We start from the raw sequence: 12,544 nt of genomic DNA, 5'->3' as shown, positions 1-12,544 counted from the left end.
AATTCAAATGTGGATTCTTTTCAGTGGTAGAAAAAGGATTCAGATCCCTTACTTAAGTAAAAGTACTAAAAGCACACTGAAATGTAAGCAGCATTTTAATTTTAGGGTAGGGCTCATTTTAACTACTTAATATATTTTTCTGAGGTTTAATTTAAAAAAATCCAAATCACTTTGTGTTTTCTTACGGTAAATCTTGACCTGAAAGTAACTAAAGCTTTTGGCTCAAAGTGTAGTGGAGTAAAAAGTACAATATTTGCCTCAAAGTGTAGTGGAGTACAAGTATAAAGTTACTTAAAATTGATTTAAAAATGTGTTTACCTTACCAGGTAACCATTGATTTTCATTCATTTTTTTAATGCAGAATGAAAATAACTGCAGAATTATTCAACTTAATTGATTTGCAGTAGAATGTAACTGAGTTCATTTTTTGAAGTACTTTACTTAAGTACAGTTTTGGAGTACTTGTTCTACTCAATAGTTTTGATGCATTTATTTCACCTTTATTGTACCAGGAAGTCCCACTGAGATCAAACATCTTTGTGACTCATATTAAAAATACAAAATACACAGCATGATATACAAAAATTCACGATAAAATAGAAAAACAGTTGTTTAGAAAGTGGCCTCTCAACAAAATAACCGCATGACTCCATCACCACATTCTTTATAATGCCCCTAAATTCATCACTTCACTATATTTTAGAAGCAAATATTATACTTTTTGCTCCACAGCATTAATTTGACATTAATTACTAGTTAGTCTACTTTGCAGATTCAGAGTCATATAAAAACAAAGTTTAAATCAACTTATTCATGTATAATTATTGATTTAATTGGCCAGCAGTATTTAAAGTAGTTGAAATTAGCTCCACCTTAACCAGCTGCAACATTGATATACAAATTAACTATAAAAACAGTGATGCAAAATGAATCCATCACTTATTATAATCTGGTGATATTTTGCTGAAATGTGAAGTTCTGCATAATACTGCACACTTTTACTTTTGGCACTTTTAAGTGTATACTAAAGTTTTGAATACAGGAGTAAAAGGAGGACTAATTCCACCACTGTTGGTTTGTTTGGTTCCCAGTAAGCATCAAGCCTTCATTCATTTTTCTTAGTGTTGCACTGTCATTGTGTGGTGATGCAATATGAGAGCAGATTGATTAGAAAAGTCTGCACTGCATTACCTCACACCAATAATAGAAATTAATTCAGACTTGATCTCCACTGTGATCGGTTACACAACCAGAGTAAATTTCCACACTAAATAATGGATTTTCATACTAACTGAACGGAATTCACAGTAGGAAAACCTAATTTATAAAACACTGTTGCATGATAATATTAGGATATTATATACAAAACCACTGGTGTGCTTTCTTTCTTTCATTCATTCATTCATTCATTCATTCATTCACTTGTAGGCCAATTATTTCATCATCCTGAGGCGTATTAAATCACCCCAGCTGGGCGTGTGTGCACCATCTGGGTGGACTATGAAGTGGTTTTGGGTGTGTGCATGTGTGAGACAGTGTTCGTTTTGGGAGATAAATGTAAAAAGGGAGTGCCAATGGTTGACCAGAGAAGGGGGTAGAGATAACATGGCATGCACTTTAAGGGGCAGATCCTAGACCAGTGCTAGAGCCCCCCATTGTCCCCTCACCTAAAACCAAACTGCCCCTAAATGTGCACTTACGTACACGAGACCTCAGCCCACGCTTAGATAACATACTCGTGTGTCTGGCACGCCACAACGGGAGTAAATGTGCTTTATCACAGACGGGTGAAGTGTTAAACCATGTGTCCAGCAGCCTGCTCATCTATCTCGTGCAACCGCATCCAACAATTGACGTCACTTTGACAAAACAGCCAGAGACAAAGCCAGATAACTCAAACCAACTTTTCCCAACCCCTCTGGCATCCATTCATTTTACAGCCAGGCAGTTAATTGGACAGTATGTCGATCAGGAATGTGTCTCCTACATAATGCATTTCTACCGTTTACCAAAGGACCTGAAGCCGCTGTTTGTTTAGCTCTGTGTGTTTGTCTGTGTTAATGAATGAATGATCCTAACCTATGACCTCACATGTGCTATTTCAAACCCATTTGAGGAGAAACGATGTCATGCTTCACAAAGCTAAAAGGGGAGACATGAAAACAAAAAATGACCTCGGCACAGGGGCAGAGAGCGTGTGTTGGGTTTGTTGTGCCTACACTAAATGAAATCACTGTGATGTAGCTTTTACACTTTTTTTAAGTTTTCTGACCAGTCCGTCCTTTTTGTGTCTGCTCAGGTTAGCGATAGCCGTTGTTGACACAGCAGTTTATTAGTAGCCAAATGGAAACAAACATGACTTGCAGGAAAAGAACAGGCTATTCATGAACAATATTAAGAGATTGAGAGTCTGCAGCCATGCTAACAGCTCTATGAGGCCGTACTTAGGCACCGCAGTGCTTTGGGCTGCAGGCTAATATGCTAACAAGGATAATGCTAACATACAAATGTTTTGCAGGTTTAATCTTCACCTTTGGTGGAATGTAACTAAGTACATTTACTCAAGTACTGTATTTAAGTACTCCAAAGCAGTACTTTTTACTCTACTTGATTTAGCTGCCAGCTTTTGTTACTTTTCAGGTTGAGATTTAACATGGAAAACATGATCAATTAAAAGTGATTCGACTTAAAAAAAAAAAAAAAAACTTTTATAAAACCTCATAATAGTATATTAAGAAGTAAAATGCGCCCTATCTTCACAAAATTAAAATGCTGCTTACATAAATGCATCAATAATAATAATAATTCAATAATATATTTAGAATATATATAACAATCTGAGTGGGGCCAGTCTGCAAAACTAGTACTTTTACTTTTGATGCTTTAAGTACATTTTGATGCTGATACTTTTTTAAATTAAGAAAGTTTTGAATGCAGGACTTTTACTTGTAGTGGTAATTCTGCAGTGTGGTATTAGCACTTTTACTTTAAGTAAAGAATTTAAAAACTTTTTCCACAGCTGATCTTCACAATGTTTCCGATCTCGGATGAGTTTGTTAGCATGCTAACAGTTGCATTTTAGTTTGGACCAAATGACATATCTATCTCTAGAGCGAAAAAAAAACAAACATCCACTGCATAGCAGCATTTAAGGTTTCAAAAAAAGGCAGTTTTTATTGCAGTTTTAAATTACACAATGCATTCCAGCTCTCAACAACACTGCATGAGACTGCAATTTACATGATGGTAAATGATAAAAGTAAGTATGTCATGAAATTAATTCAAATATAAAAAGAAGAGGTGAAAAAAAATGAAGCCAAAAAAAAGAATCTAATGACACACACGCACACACACGTTGCACATTCACTATTTCTCTCCTGCTCAAACTACTCAGTCAAGCCAGGTTTGTAGAAAAAGACAATGAAAACATTCATTCTGCATAGTCACAATGCACTTTGCATCTGTATGCAATAGATATTATGTCTGTTTCTTTTCTGTTCACATTGTTGTGCCTCTGCAAACCTCGGCAGCCTGAAGTTCTTTTTAATGTAACATCCTAAAATCTGCATCTAACCTACTGAATGATTGAATAAGGCTTAAACTGTCACTTGTCCTAATATCATAAAGCTGCTTCTGTTAATTTCCAAATAATCTTCATTATAAAACCCTCTGTTTTTATCTCTGCTGTAATAGTGTAATATAATATGGCAAAACATTGTTTTTGTTCCTGTAAAGTTTATATCCACCCTGCACTGCCAGAATTTTGCAAGAGGCAGAAGAAGACACACTGACAGACTGATGAGACACAGACAAATGGACAAGTACATACAGGACAACCCTACAGCGATAACTGTGACCGGTACAGACGTGACTGTAATTGCACAAAATCAAGCATCATGATGTAAGAAAGGTCAAACATGAATCGGTTGTTTGCATTCCAGGAGGCTTAATCATGTCAAGACATTTAGAGACAGTGAAACTGCAGAAGGCCGTCGGGCAGTACAGCAGCTATTCTTGCATCTTTGTTGGACGGTCCCAGACAGGGAGGCTACTCTTTCACTTTAAAGGTGTAGGTTGAGACAGTGCCGGGCTCAGAGCATAAGGGTAACACCTAAGGGCCACAGAAGAGAGCATTTGTCCACCTACCAAAAGTAGTCTTTTTGTATTCATGTTGAATTGTCTCAGTGCCGGTTTAGAGGGTCGGCATTGTTTCTTTGGCGCCCCCTAGCTGGGAGAGAGGGCAGGACTGTTCTCTGTGCTGATGTTGACCAGGCACTCGCTGGACTTGAGGCTCGCCAGAGACTTGCAGCTCGGGAGGGACGCCAAGGACCCACACAGGCCCATCATGGAGGGGGTGTAGTCCTTTCCTGGAGAGACGGGATAGACATAGGGTCAATTCAAATGCGTGTTTAATCACTTATTATCAAACGAGAACACAGTGTGACTGTGTAAAATGTCACCTGTGCACCAGGCTCCATTCTGTTTCCCCTCAGTCCTCTGTGAGTCTGAATCCAGGCTGATTTCCACTGACAGCAGCTCTGTGCTGGGGAAACTCCTCCTGCAGGTCAACACAAGGACAAATGGAAGAGTTAACAATACAGCAGAGAGGCTCCAGGCAGGCATGAAAATTGTGTTGTTGTTTTCTTAACTGTTCTGTAATACAATTAAAGTTTCTAGAGTTTATTGTTACATTTAAAATATGCAATCTTGGAGTATACAGGTGCATCTCAATACATTAGAATATGATAGAAAAGTCCATTTCCAGTAGTTCAAGTCAAACAGCCCCAAGCAAGTATTGAGTGCATATAGATGGACATACTTTTCAGAGACCAATTTCCATATTAAACATCCTTTTTTAAATTGGTCTTTTGTAATATTAATTTTTTTTTGAGACACTGAATTTAAGGTCTTAATTAAATGTAACCCATAATCATTATAATTAGAAGAAATTAAATAAATGAAGACATGAACTGTTTCATTCTGTGTGTAATGGATCTATATAATGTGTTAGTTCCACTTTTTGAATTGAATTACTGACATAAATAAACTTTCTATGATATTCTAATTGATTGAGATGCACCTGAATTTAAAGGATAGTTTCAGAAAGACAGTTTGAAGTCAGATGTTTCAGTGGCCCTTTACTGAAAACAATACTATCATGTCCAATATGACTTTTCAGTATAATTTATCATCTTATTTTACTACATGTATCTTACTTTTTATTATGGTAAAAGCAATGGTGTGAGCTTTAATCCGCATACACTTTGCATGTATTACTCTATTGTTATCTTGGGTTTTTTTTAGGTATGGGTGTATATTGTATGTATGTTGCTGTAATTTCTGAGCACACTCTGACACCTGAACTTCCTTCGGGATTAATTAAGTCCTAATTTAGCTCTGTTGTTTAAGTATGTGTTGCTACGGACCCTGGAGTATGCCACTGGAAAAAGTATACATTTAAAGTTGCTATTAGAAGGATTAATCTATTACTCTATTGACATAAAACTTTTGGTCAATTATTTTGATAATCAATTGACTGATTAAGCAAAAATGCCAACCATTTGTTAGTTTCAGCTTCCAAAGATGTTTTCATGTTTTTATGTAATATAGAATATGTATTATATTTGCTTTTTGAACTGCTTATCACATAAAACAAGCAATTTGAAGTTATCACCATGGGCCCTAGGGATTTATTATTGGCATTTTTCACTATTTTTCAACATTTGATGAACAAAATGATTGATTCATTACTTAAGAAACTAATCAGCAAGTTAATTATAGATGGTTGCAAGGTTCAAAAATACCTGTTATGAATTTATAAAAAAAAATGTATTTAAATTATGAGCACAGATATGATAAAAAGTTAAATTTCCAATAAATATTTTCTATCATAAAATTATATATATATATATATATATATATATATATGATATGTTATATCCATGATATTTAATGGAATAAAATAAATAAATAAAATTACTTTAAAAGTAATTTGATAAAAGTCTACGATTACTCTGGTCTCCCATAACCAAGTTTCCTATTATGACTTATAACTACATGCAGGCACAACATAATATATGTATGATAAAATATTGTGTGTATAAATGAGGTTCAAATAATGACTTATTATATTGCCGGCACATTAACAAAATATTTTCCTTTATGAAAAGTACATGCAGACAATATAACACAGTGTGTGCATTTTCGCTTTGCAATTGTTGCCTTGAAGACACAAAAAAATGGAAAATCTATAACAGGAACCTGCGGAACAGCTTGACGTCGTCCTGGCTGCTGTATGGCTGAAGTGTGGGCCACTGGTTGACCAGAGGGATTGAGAGGTTTTTGTCCAGGTGGTTGGAGTCACATGGAATCAAGCTTGTCCTGATAAACACAACGATACATTACTAAGACTAATAAAACAATTGAATATTGAATTTAATTGAATATACAACTATTGAATATGTGGGTGAACCGGGACTCTACCATCAGTCTACTTCACTCACAGCTGCTCCTGTAGCTCCAGGACTATGGCCTCCAGGTCCTTCTTCTCTTGTGTACTGTGGCTCTGTAGCTCCTCCAGTCGGGCCTTTAGCCTCTTGTTCTCTGTTTCTGCGTTCTTCAGCTGCGACTCGCGCAGGCGCACAAGCTCCTCCAGATAACCCTGAGAACACACATCCGCACTGAGTGAGAGGAAATATCCACCCTCGGACTCTATTATTAGACATCTGAGATGCTCAGTTTATTATAGAAGTGATTTAGTGATGCTGTAGTTTTACAGTGTGCCCACTTTTCCTCAACCTTTTGCAGTAAACACAGAAAGTTTACATGCTGTAACAACATATATGAGCAGTGGTGGAAAGTAACAAAGTACATTTACTCAAGTACTGTACTTAAGTATAATTTTGATGCTGATACTTTTGTACTTTTAATGAAGTTAGTTTTGAATGCAGGACTTTTACTTGTAGTGGAGTCATTTCACAGTACTAGTACTTTTTAGTACTTTTACTAAGTAAAGGATCTGATTACTTCTTCCACCAATATATATGAGTAAGGAACATAGTACCACTTAAAATTGTCTGTACCTTGACTCATAAGACTTCGCTCCTATATAAGGTTTTATTATTTAATTAATTCTCCTACAGAGCTAAATCAGTCTAAGTTGTCCAGTCTGTCCTGAAGTGCAAAGAGGTCAGTTATACCATTTGTATTATTAAGTTTTGATCCATGAAGGTATGATATTTGTAAAACTTTCCTTGAGCCGAGAAAAGCACCAAACTGTAAAATCTCTAATTCCCCAAATTTTGGCTGTTTTGGCTGCACACCTTCTGAGCATTGACGATCTTGAACCTCTGCTCCATCTTGCGACACTTTGTGCTCCAGCTCTCCTCGTCTGTGAGCAGCGGGATGTAGGGGTGGTCGGGGACGCTGTCGTCGCTCGTGCTGCTGTCAACACTCTGTCGATCGTCATCGTCACTCAGGTATTCATAACTGCAGCAGAAGCAGTCAGATAACACATTATACATCATTGTGAGCAACTAGCATCAAAAATATAGTCCTTCCAGCATTTAAGGAGATTTACGATGGCGTATTAGGGTTAAGTATGACTTGTGCTTTTTAAAAGGACCCAGGGGAGGGGTGTAATATTGAGAGTAAAGAGTCCCAGATTTATGAGAAAAAAATGGCAAATCTACGAGAAAAAAGTAGCAAATTTATGAGAAAAAGTTGGAAAAATAGTGTTTTGTATTCGTCAAGGAACCTCAATACACCACAGATGCCTCACTGGGTCCGTCCGGTACCACAAGTGTGTAAAAACGCATCACTTGAGAATTAAGCTGTTTTTAATACCTTTGTGTGAATTTCAAGTACGGTGTGAAGTCAATAACTGCAGAAGATTTCCCATCCAATGCCTCCCCTTTCAGACAGAAACTAGGGAGAGAAACCACACAGACATAAGAAAACAAAACAATACAGATTAATCTAAAATTATCAGTTTGATGCACAGCAAAAAGGTCAAGTGTCCTCACCTAAAATCTATGGCTCCGAGACCTATGAGCATCCCCGTTAGGACTGTGGCTTCCTCTCTTAACACGATGGCTCCTTCTGCATAGAACCTCCTAAATAAACAAATACAAGCAGGTGGGAACACCGTTTTAGTGTGCATAGGGTGATATTGCTGTATAGTTAGATGTGTGAGGGCTTCGACCTGGTCGTTCTGCTGTCCCTCAGAGCAGTAGCAATGTATTCAGACAGCCTCTTCTCCATCAGGGCGACTCTGATCCACGCTCGCCCCTGAAGGAGAAACCAAAGGGATAAGAAATTCACTTAAATTCCTCACTATAATATTACATACACCTACACTCACTGGCCACTTCATTAGGTACACACAAGTCTAATCTAATCAGCCATCATCACATGGGCTACGGCAGCAGAAGACCACACTGCCACATTATTAGGTACACACTAATAAAGTGGCGGGTGAGTGTATTTCTACCATCATATGTATATTTTTGAATGACCTGAATGAAATATGCTCTCTGTTGAATTTTACACACATTACAGGCGTGTATATCTCCTCTGTTTTCTGTTCTGATTATTACTGTTAGCTAATAGCTTTTATTCATGTCCACTGAGGCCGGCAGTTTATTTGAGTCCTGGTGTCCTGTGAAAACCACATCCTGGGCTTTCTAGAGATGTAAAACTCACAGGGGTGTGGTGGTTAATGTAGTTCTTCAAAGTGATGTTTTAGTATAGTCCTTACTATATTATATAAAGATTTTAGAAGTTTATGTTAATTTTAAGCTTTTCAAAAACACACATGTTAACCCATGTTTTCTGTGGGGGATAATGGGGCTTTTTTTTTTTTTTAATTGTGAAAGTCAGACAAGGAAGAGCCAGGCAGTAGAGCAGGTTTCAATTGATACATTACATGTTTATATGACCCATCTAGTTAAATTTTATACATAAAAAAGTAAATATGTAATACTTTTTCTTCTGGCTTCAGAAAATCCATGAATAATAAAATAATAAATAAAAAACAAAACAAAACTTACATTTAAATAGTAGCAAAAATGCAATTGATATTAAAACATCTCCTGTCTCAGGACAGGACTTGCCTTGGCTCGAGAGGTGCTGATGTTCTCCATGCTCTCGATGCTGCTGATGCAGCTGTTGGGGACTTTAGCGCAGGCCAGTCGGACATAGTCCCAGAAACTCCTCTGACCATCAAACCAGCTGCCGGAGCCTAAAAAGAGAGCGTGACACAAATACTGTTGGAGGCATTTTCTATGTTGACATGTTGAATAAATGTTGGTGGAGTCTTGAGCGAACAGGTGCAGCTACAGTATGAGAAGAGGCCCACAGTGTGTAAAAATACACTGATTTGATCTTTGTTATATGTTTGGCTCTGGATTTGCTACAGTAATACAGCCATTTGGATACTGAACAAACGCACAGGATAAACATTTATTACATAAAAAAAACTCTAAGAATAATAATAAATAAATAAATAGATAGTTAAAAAAAAGCAACTTAAACTTAAATAGGAGCAAAAATGCAATTGACCTTAAAAACAGTAAATAATACATCCAGAATATTCAGAAGATAATATAAAATTAATTAACAAAATAAATAAAATATAAAAAGAATAGTTAAATAAAATAAAATAAATAATGATAGTAAAATAATAATAATTTAAAAAATAAAATGATATTTATATCTCTCTCTCTCTCTCTCTCTCTCTATATATATATATATATATATATATATAATTTTTTATTTATTTTTTTGTTTTGAATTTTTTATATTGACAAATTTCATATGAAAGCCTGTATTGTCCTCTCAGAATATATTATCAATAACAACATTTGAACATTTTCAATATACTTGTGTGCTTTGATTCCAGATTCTATTTATTGTTCAGTATTTTTTTTAAGTTTCTTGAACTTACATTAAATCTCAGGCGAACCCCCTGTAGGCTCATTACCTTTGAAGCGGTGGCTGAGGATGTGTTCGAGGATGGCTGCGAAATTGATGAACTCCTCGGATGAATCATCTATGGGCTCGGCTGTGTATTTCTCTAACAGCGTCTTCACTGAAAACCTGCGTACAGAAGAGAAGAGAAAGAGAAGTTTTCAACAAAGAGTTTGGCTGCCAGTAATAAAGTCATCAGGAGAATAGATTAGTCAGGGAACAGATTAATGGATTACTACTTTCTTTGTTTCAGTTCACTGTAGGAGGAACACCTCATAGATCAAACTATAATTACACTTTTAGATTCTCTATTGGACAAAAAGAAACCACATAAGTCCCTGTAATGACATGATGAGAAATTATAAATTAAGTGGAACAACATCAATGATAATAAAACCTGTAAAAAGGATAAAAACCAGAATATGGTTGTTAAATACACATTATGTTTGTTTATCGATGTGGATTTTTGCCAACAGTCAAACTGTATTATGCGTTTCCGGCTGACTCACCCATTTAACGTGAGGAAGACGTTTATGGAGAGCTTTCAGGAAACAACTCAATTTACTTGTAATTGGACAGCTTGAATTTATGACTCTAGTCTGATGCAATACCTTCGTGGTTGTAAAGACGCCTGCTCTTGTAATGTGCCTTGCTTTAGCCTTGAAAGTGCATTTAGCATACAAGAATAAATTGGGGAAACAAAATCAGCCAGCTAACCAGGATAAACAGTTTAAAGCAGAGCAAAAAGCAGGAGGAAAATGTTTTTTGGGGAAAAAAGCAGAAATTAATGAACACATGTTCATCAATCTTATTGTAATTACAATCAAAAATTGGTAATTATTGTGGAAAGTAGTGGTGAGATTTAACTAAGTACATTTACTCAAGTACTGTTTTGAGGTACTTCACTTGAGTATTTCCATTTTATGTAACTTTAAACTTCTACTCCACTACATATTGAGGCAAATATTGTACTTTTTACTCCACTACATTAAGCAGACAGCTTTAGGTTCTTGTCAGGTCGAGAAAACATGAAACATTTAAAGTGATTAAGCATTTAAAAAAAATTAAACCTCACAGTATATTAAGTAGATAAAATTAGCCCTACTAAATCAAAATGCTGCTTACATGAATACATCAATAATAACAATCCAATCTGAGTGAGGCCGTTCTTTACTTTAGATATTTCCAGTACTTTTTGATGCAGATACTTTTGTACTTTTACTTAAGTAAGTTTTGAATGCAGGACTCCACTTGTAGTGGAGTAATTTCACAGTGTGGTATTAGTACTTTTACTGAAGGAAGGGATCTGAACACTTTGTCCACCACTTGGCCGATAAATCAGATCCTGGTCACTAGTCTGAGTCATCTAGTCATCAAAAGTACGCACTGTGGATGAGCCCAACTCTGCATTTTTTATTATGATATTTTTTTGTTTGTTTTACAGCTGGTGTCTACTGAGCTTATGTGATGAGCCTCATGCTGATTTCATTGGTAATGTCAGGTGTTTGTTTACAAAGTATTTTACTGCTTGATTGGCAGCTAAGCCAATCACAGTCAATCACCGGATTGCTCATTTAAATAACTCCACATTTGTACATACTGTTATCTATCTATCTATCTATCTATCTATCTATCTATCTATCTATCTATCTATCTATCTAACTATCTAACTATCTATCTAACTAACTATCTTTATATATTTTCAAATATTTTTTCTACATTGACTTTTTCTATGCTTCATATTTTCTATTTAAGCCGCAGTTTTTTGCCTTTTTGCCTTTTTGCCTGTACTTGCCTTAATCAATATCTATATTTTATTACTTTGTTTGTTCTTATGCATATGTGAAAACCTACTTGGCAATAAAAACTATTCATAGAAATCAATATAGTTGTTAGGATATGTCAGGCTGCATCAAAGTGGTAGACCGAGCTACGACATTGCCACCCCCGAGATGACCTTTATGGCTAAATATTTTAAAATATCTAATGGATTCAAGTGTGACAGTGTACCTGCATAATTAAAGTGTCAACTGGGGGGACCTCCTACTACAGTATATACACCCACAGACCCTATAAACCTCCAGGCTGTTTACTTTAGCCAGCATTATCCTTCTGCTGAAGTGACCACTCCACTAGATATTTTCCTGCAGACTAAATAATTCAGCAGGTGTATTTGCTGCCAAATGCTGTTTGTCCAGTGACAACGAGATGTGCTATGGGGTGACAGGGGCCATACGGACCACAGAGACCCTGATGGTCTAGACGTGATCTCTGCAGTACCTGAAGAGACACTGTTTCTGATAGGTAGTGGTCATGTTCTGCAGGTGTTTTAGTGAAATTATATCACACACTGTCAGTTTGCATGGTGTGTGTGTGTCCATAAGACAATGCTTATCCTAGCACAGGCCTCTGAGGCAAGTGGCTTCACTCTCCATTGTTCCAGAGGCCACAATGTCTCATTCAGCTGCTCCGACTGTGGCCAGATACTGGACAATAATTGGCCGACTATCCTCAAAAATGAGCACAATCCCTCGTGTTTTTACTGTATTACAGACAGCGGGGACGTGACATGACC

The 12,544-nt window shown here is 36.4% G+C and overlaps 1 protein-coding gene across 1 annotated transcript in view; it reads right to left on the bottom strand.

The window, feature by feature from the left end:
* Positions 1-3,147: 3,147 nt before the first annotated feature.
* The window catches only part of rundc3ab (RUN domain containing 3Ab), a 15,182-nt gene continuing 5,785 nt past the window's right edge, over positions 3,148-12,544 (bottom strand). The window contains exons 5-14 of the mRNA XM_059324668.1: positions 9,983-10,098; positions 9,114-9,241; positions 8,204-8,289; positions 8,025-8,114; positions 7,846-7,926; positions 7,323-7,488; positions 6,504-6,661; positions 6,262-6,381; positions 4,461-4,558; positions 3,148-4,367 (exon numbers count right to left, since the gene is read on the bottom strand). Coding sequence (XP_059180651.1) covers positions 4,225-4,367; positions 4,461-4,558; positions 6,262-6,381; positions 6,504-6,661; positions 7,323-7,488; positions 7,846-7,926; positions 8,025-8,114; positions 8,204-8,289; positions 9,114-9,241; positions 9,983-10,098 — 1,186 coding nt within the window. The 3' untranslated portion in view covers positions 3,148-4,224. The remainder of the gene's footprint in view (positions 4,368-4,460; positions 4,559-6,261; positions 6,382-6,503; positions 6,662-7,322; positions 7,489-7,845; positions 7,927-8,024; positions 8,115-8,203; positions 8,290-9,113; positions 9,242-9,982; positions 10,099-12,544) is intronic.

Source organism: Centropristis striata, chromosome 21 (genome assembly GCF_030273125.1).
Source record: "Centropristis striata isolate RG_2023a ecotype Rhode Island chromosome 21, C.striata_1.0, whole genome shotgun sequence".
NCBI lineage: Eukaryota > Metazoa > Chordata > Actinopteri > Perciformes > Serranidae > Centropristis > Centropristis striata.
This window is presented reverse-complemented; position numbering and strand designations above follow the sequence as displayed.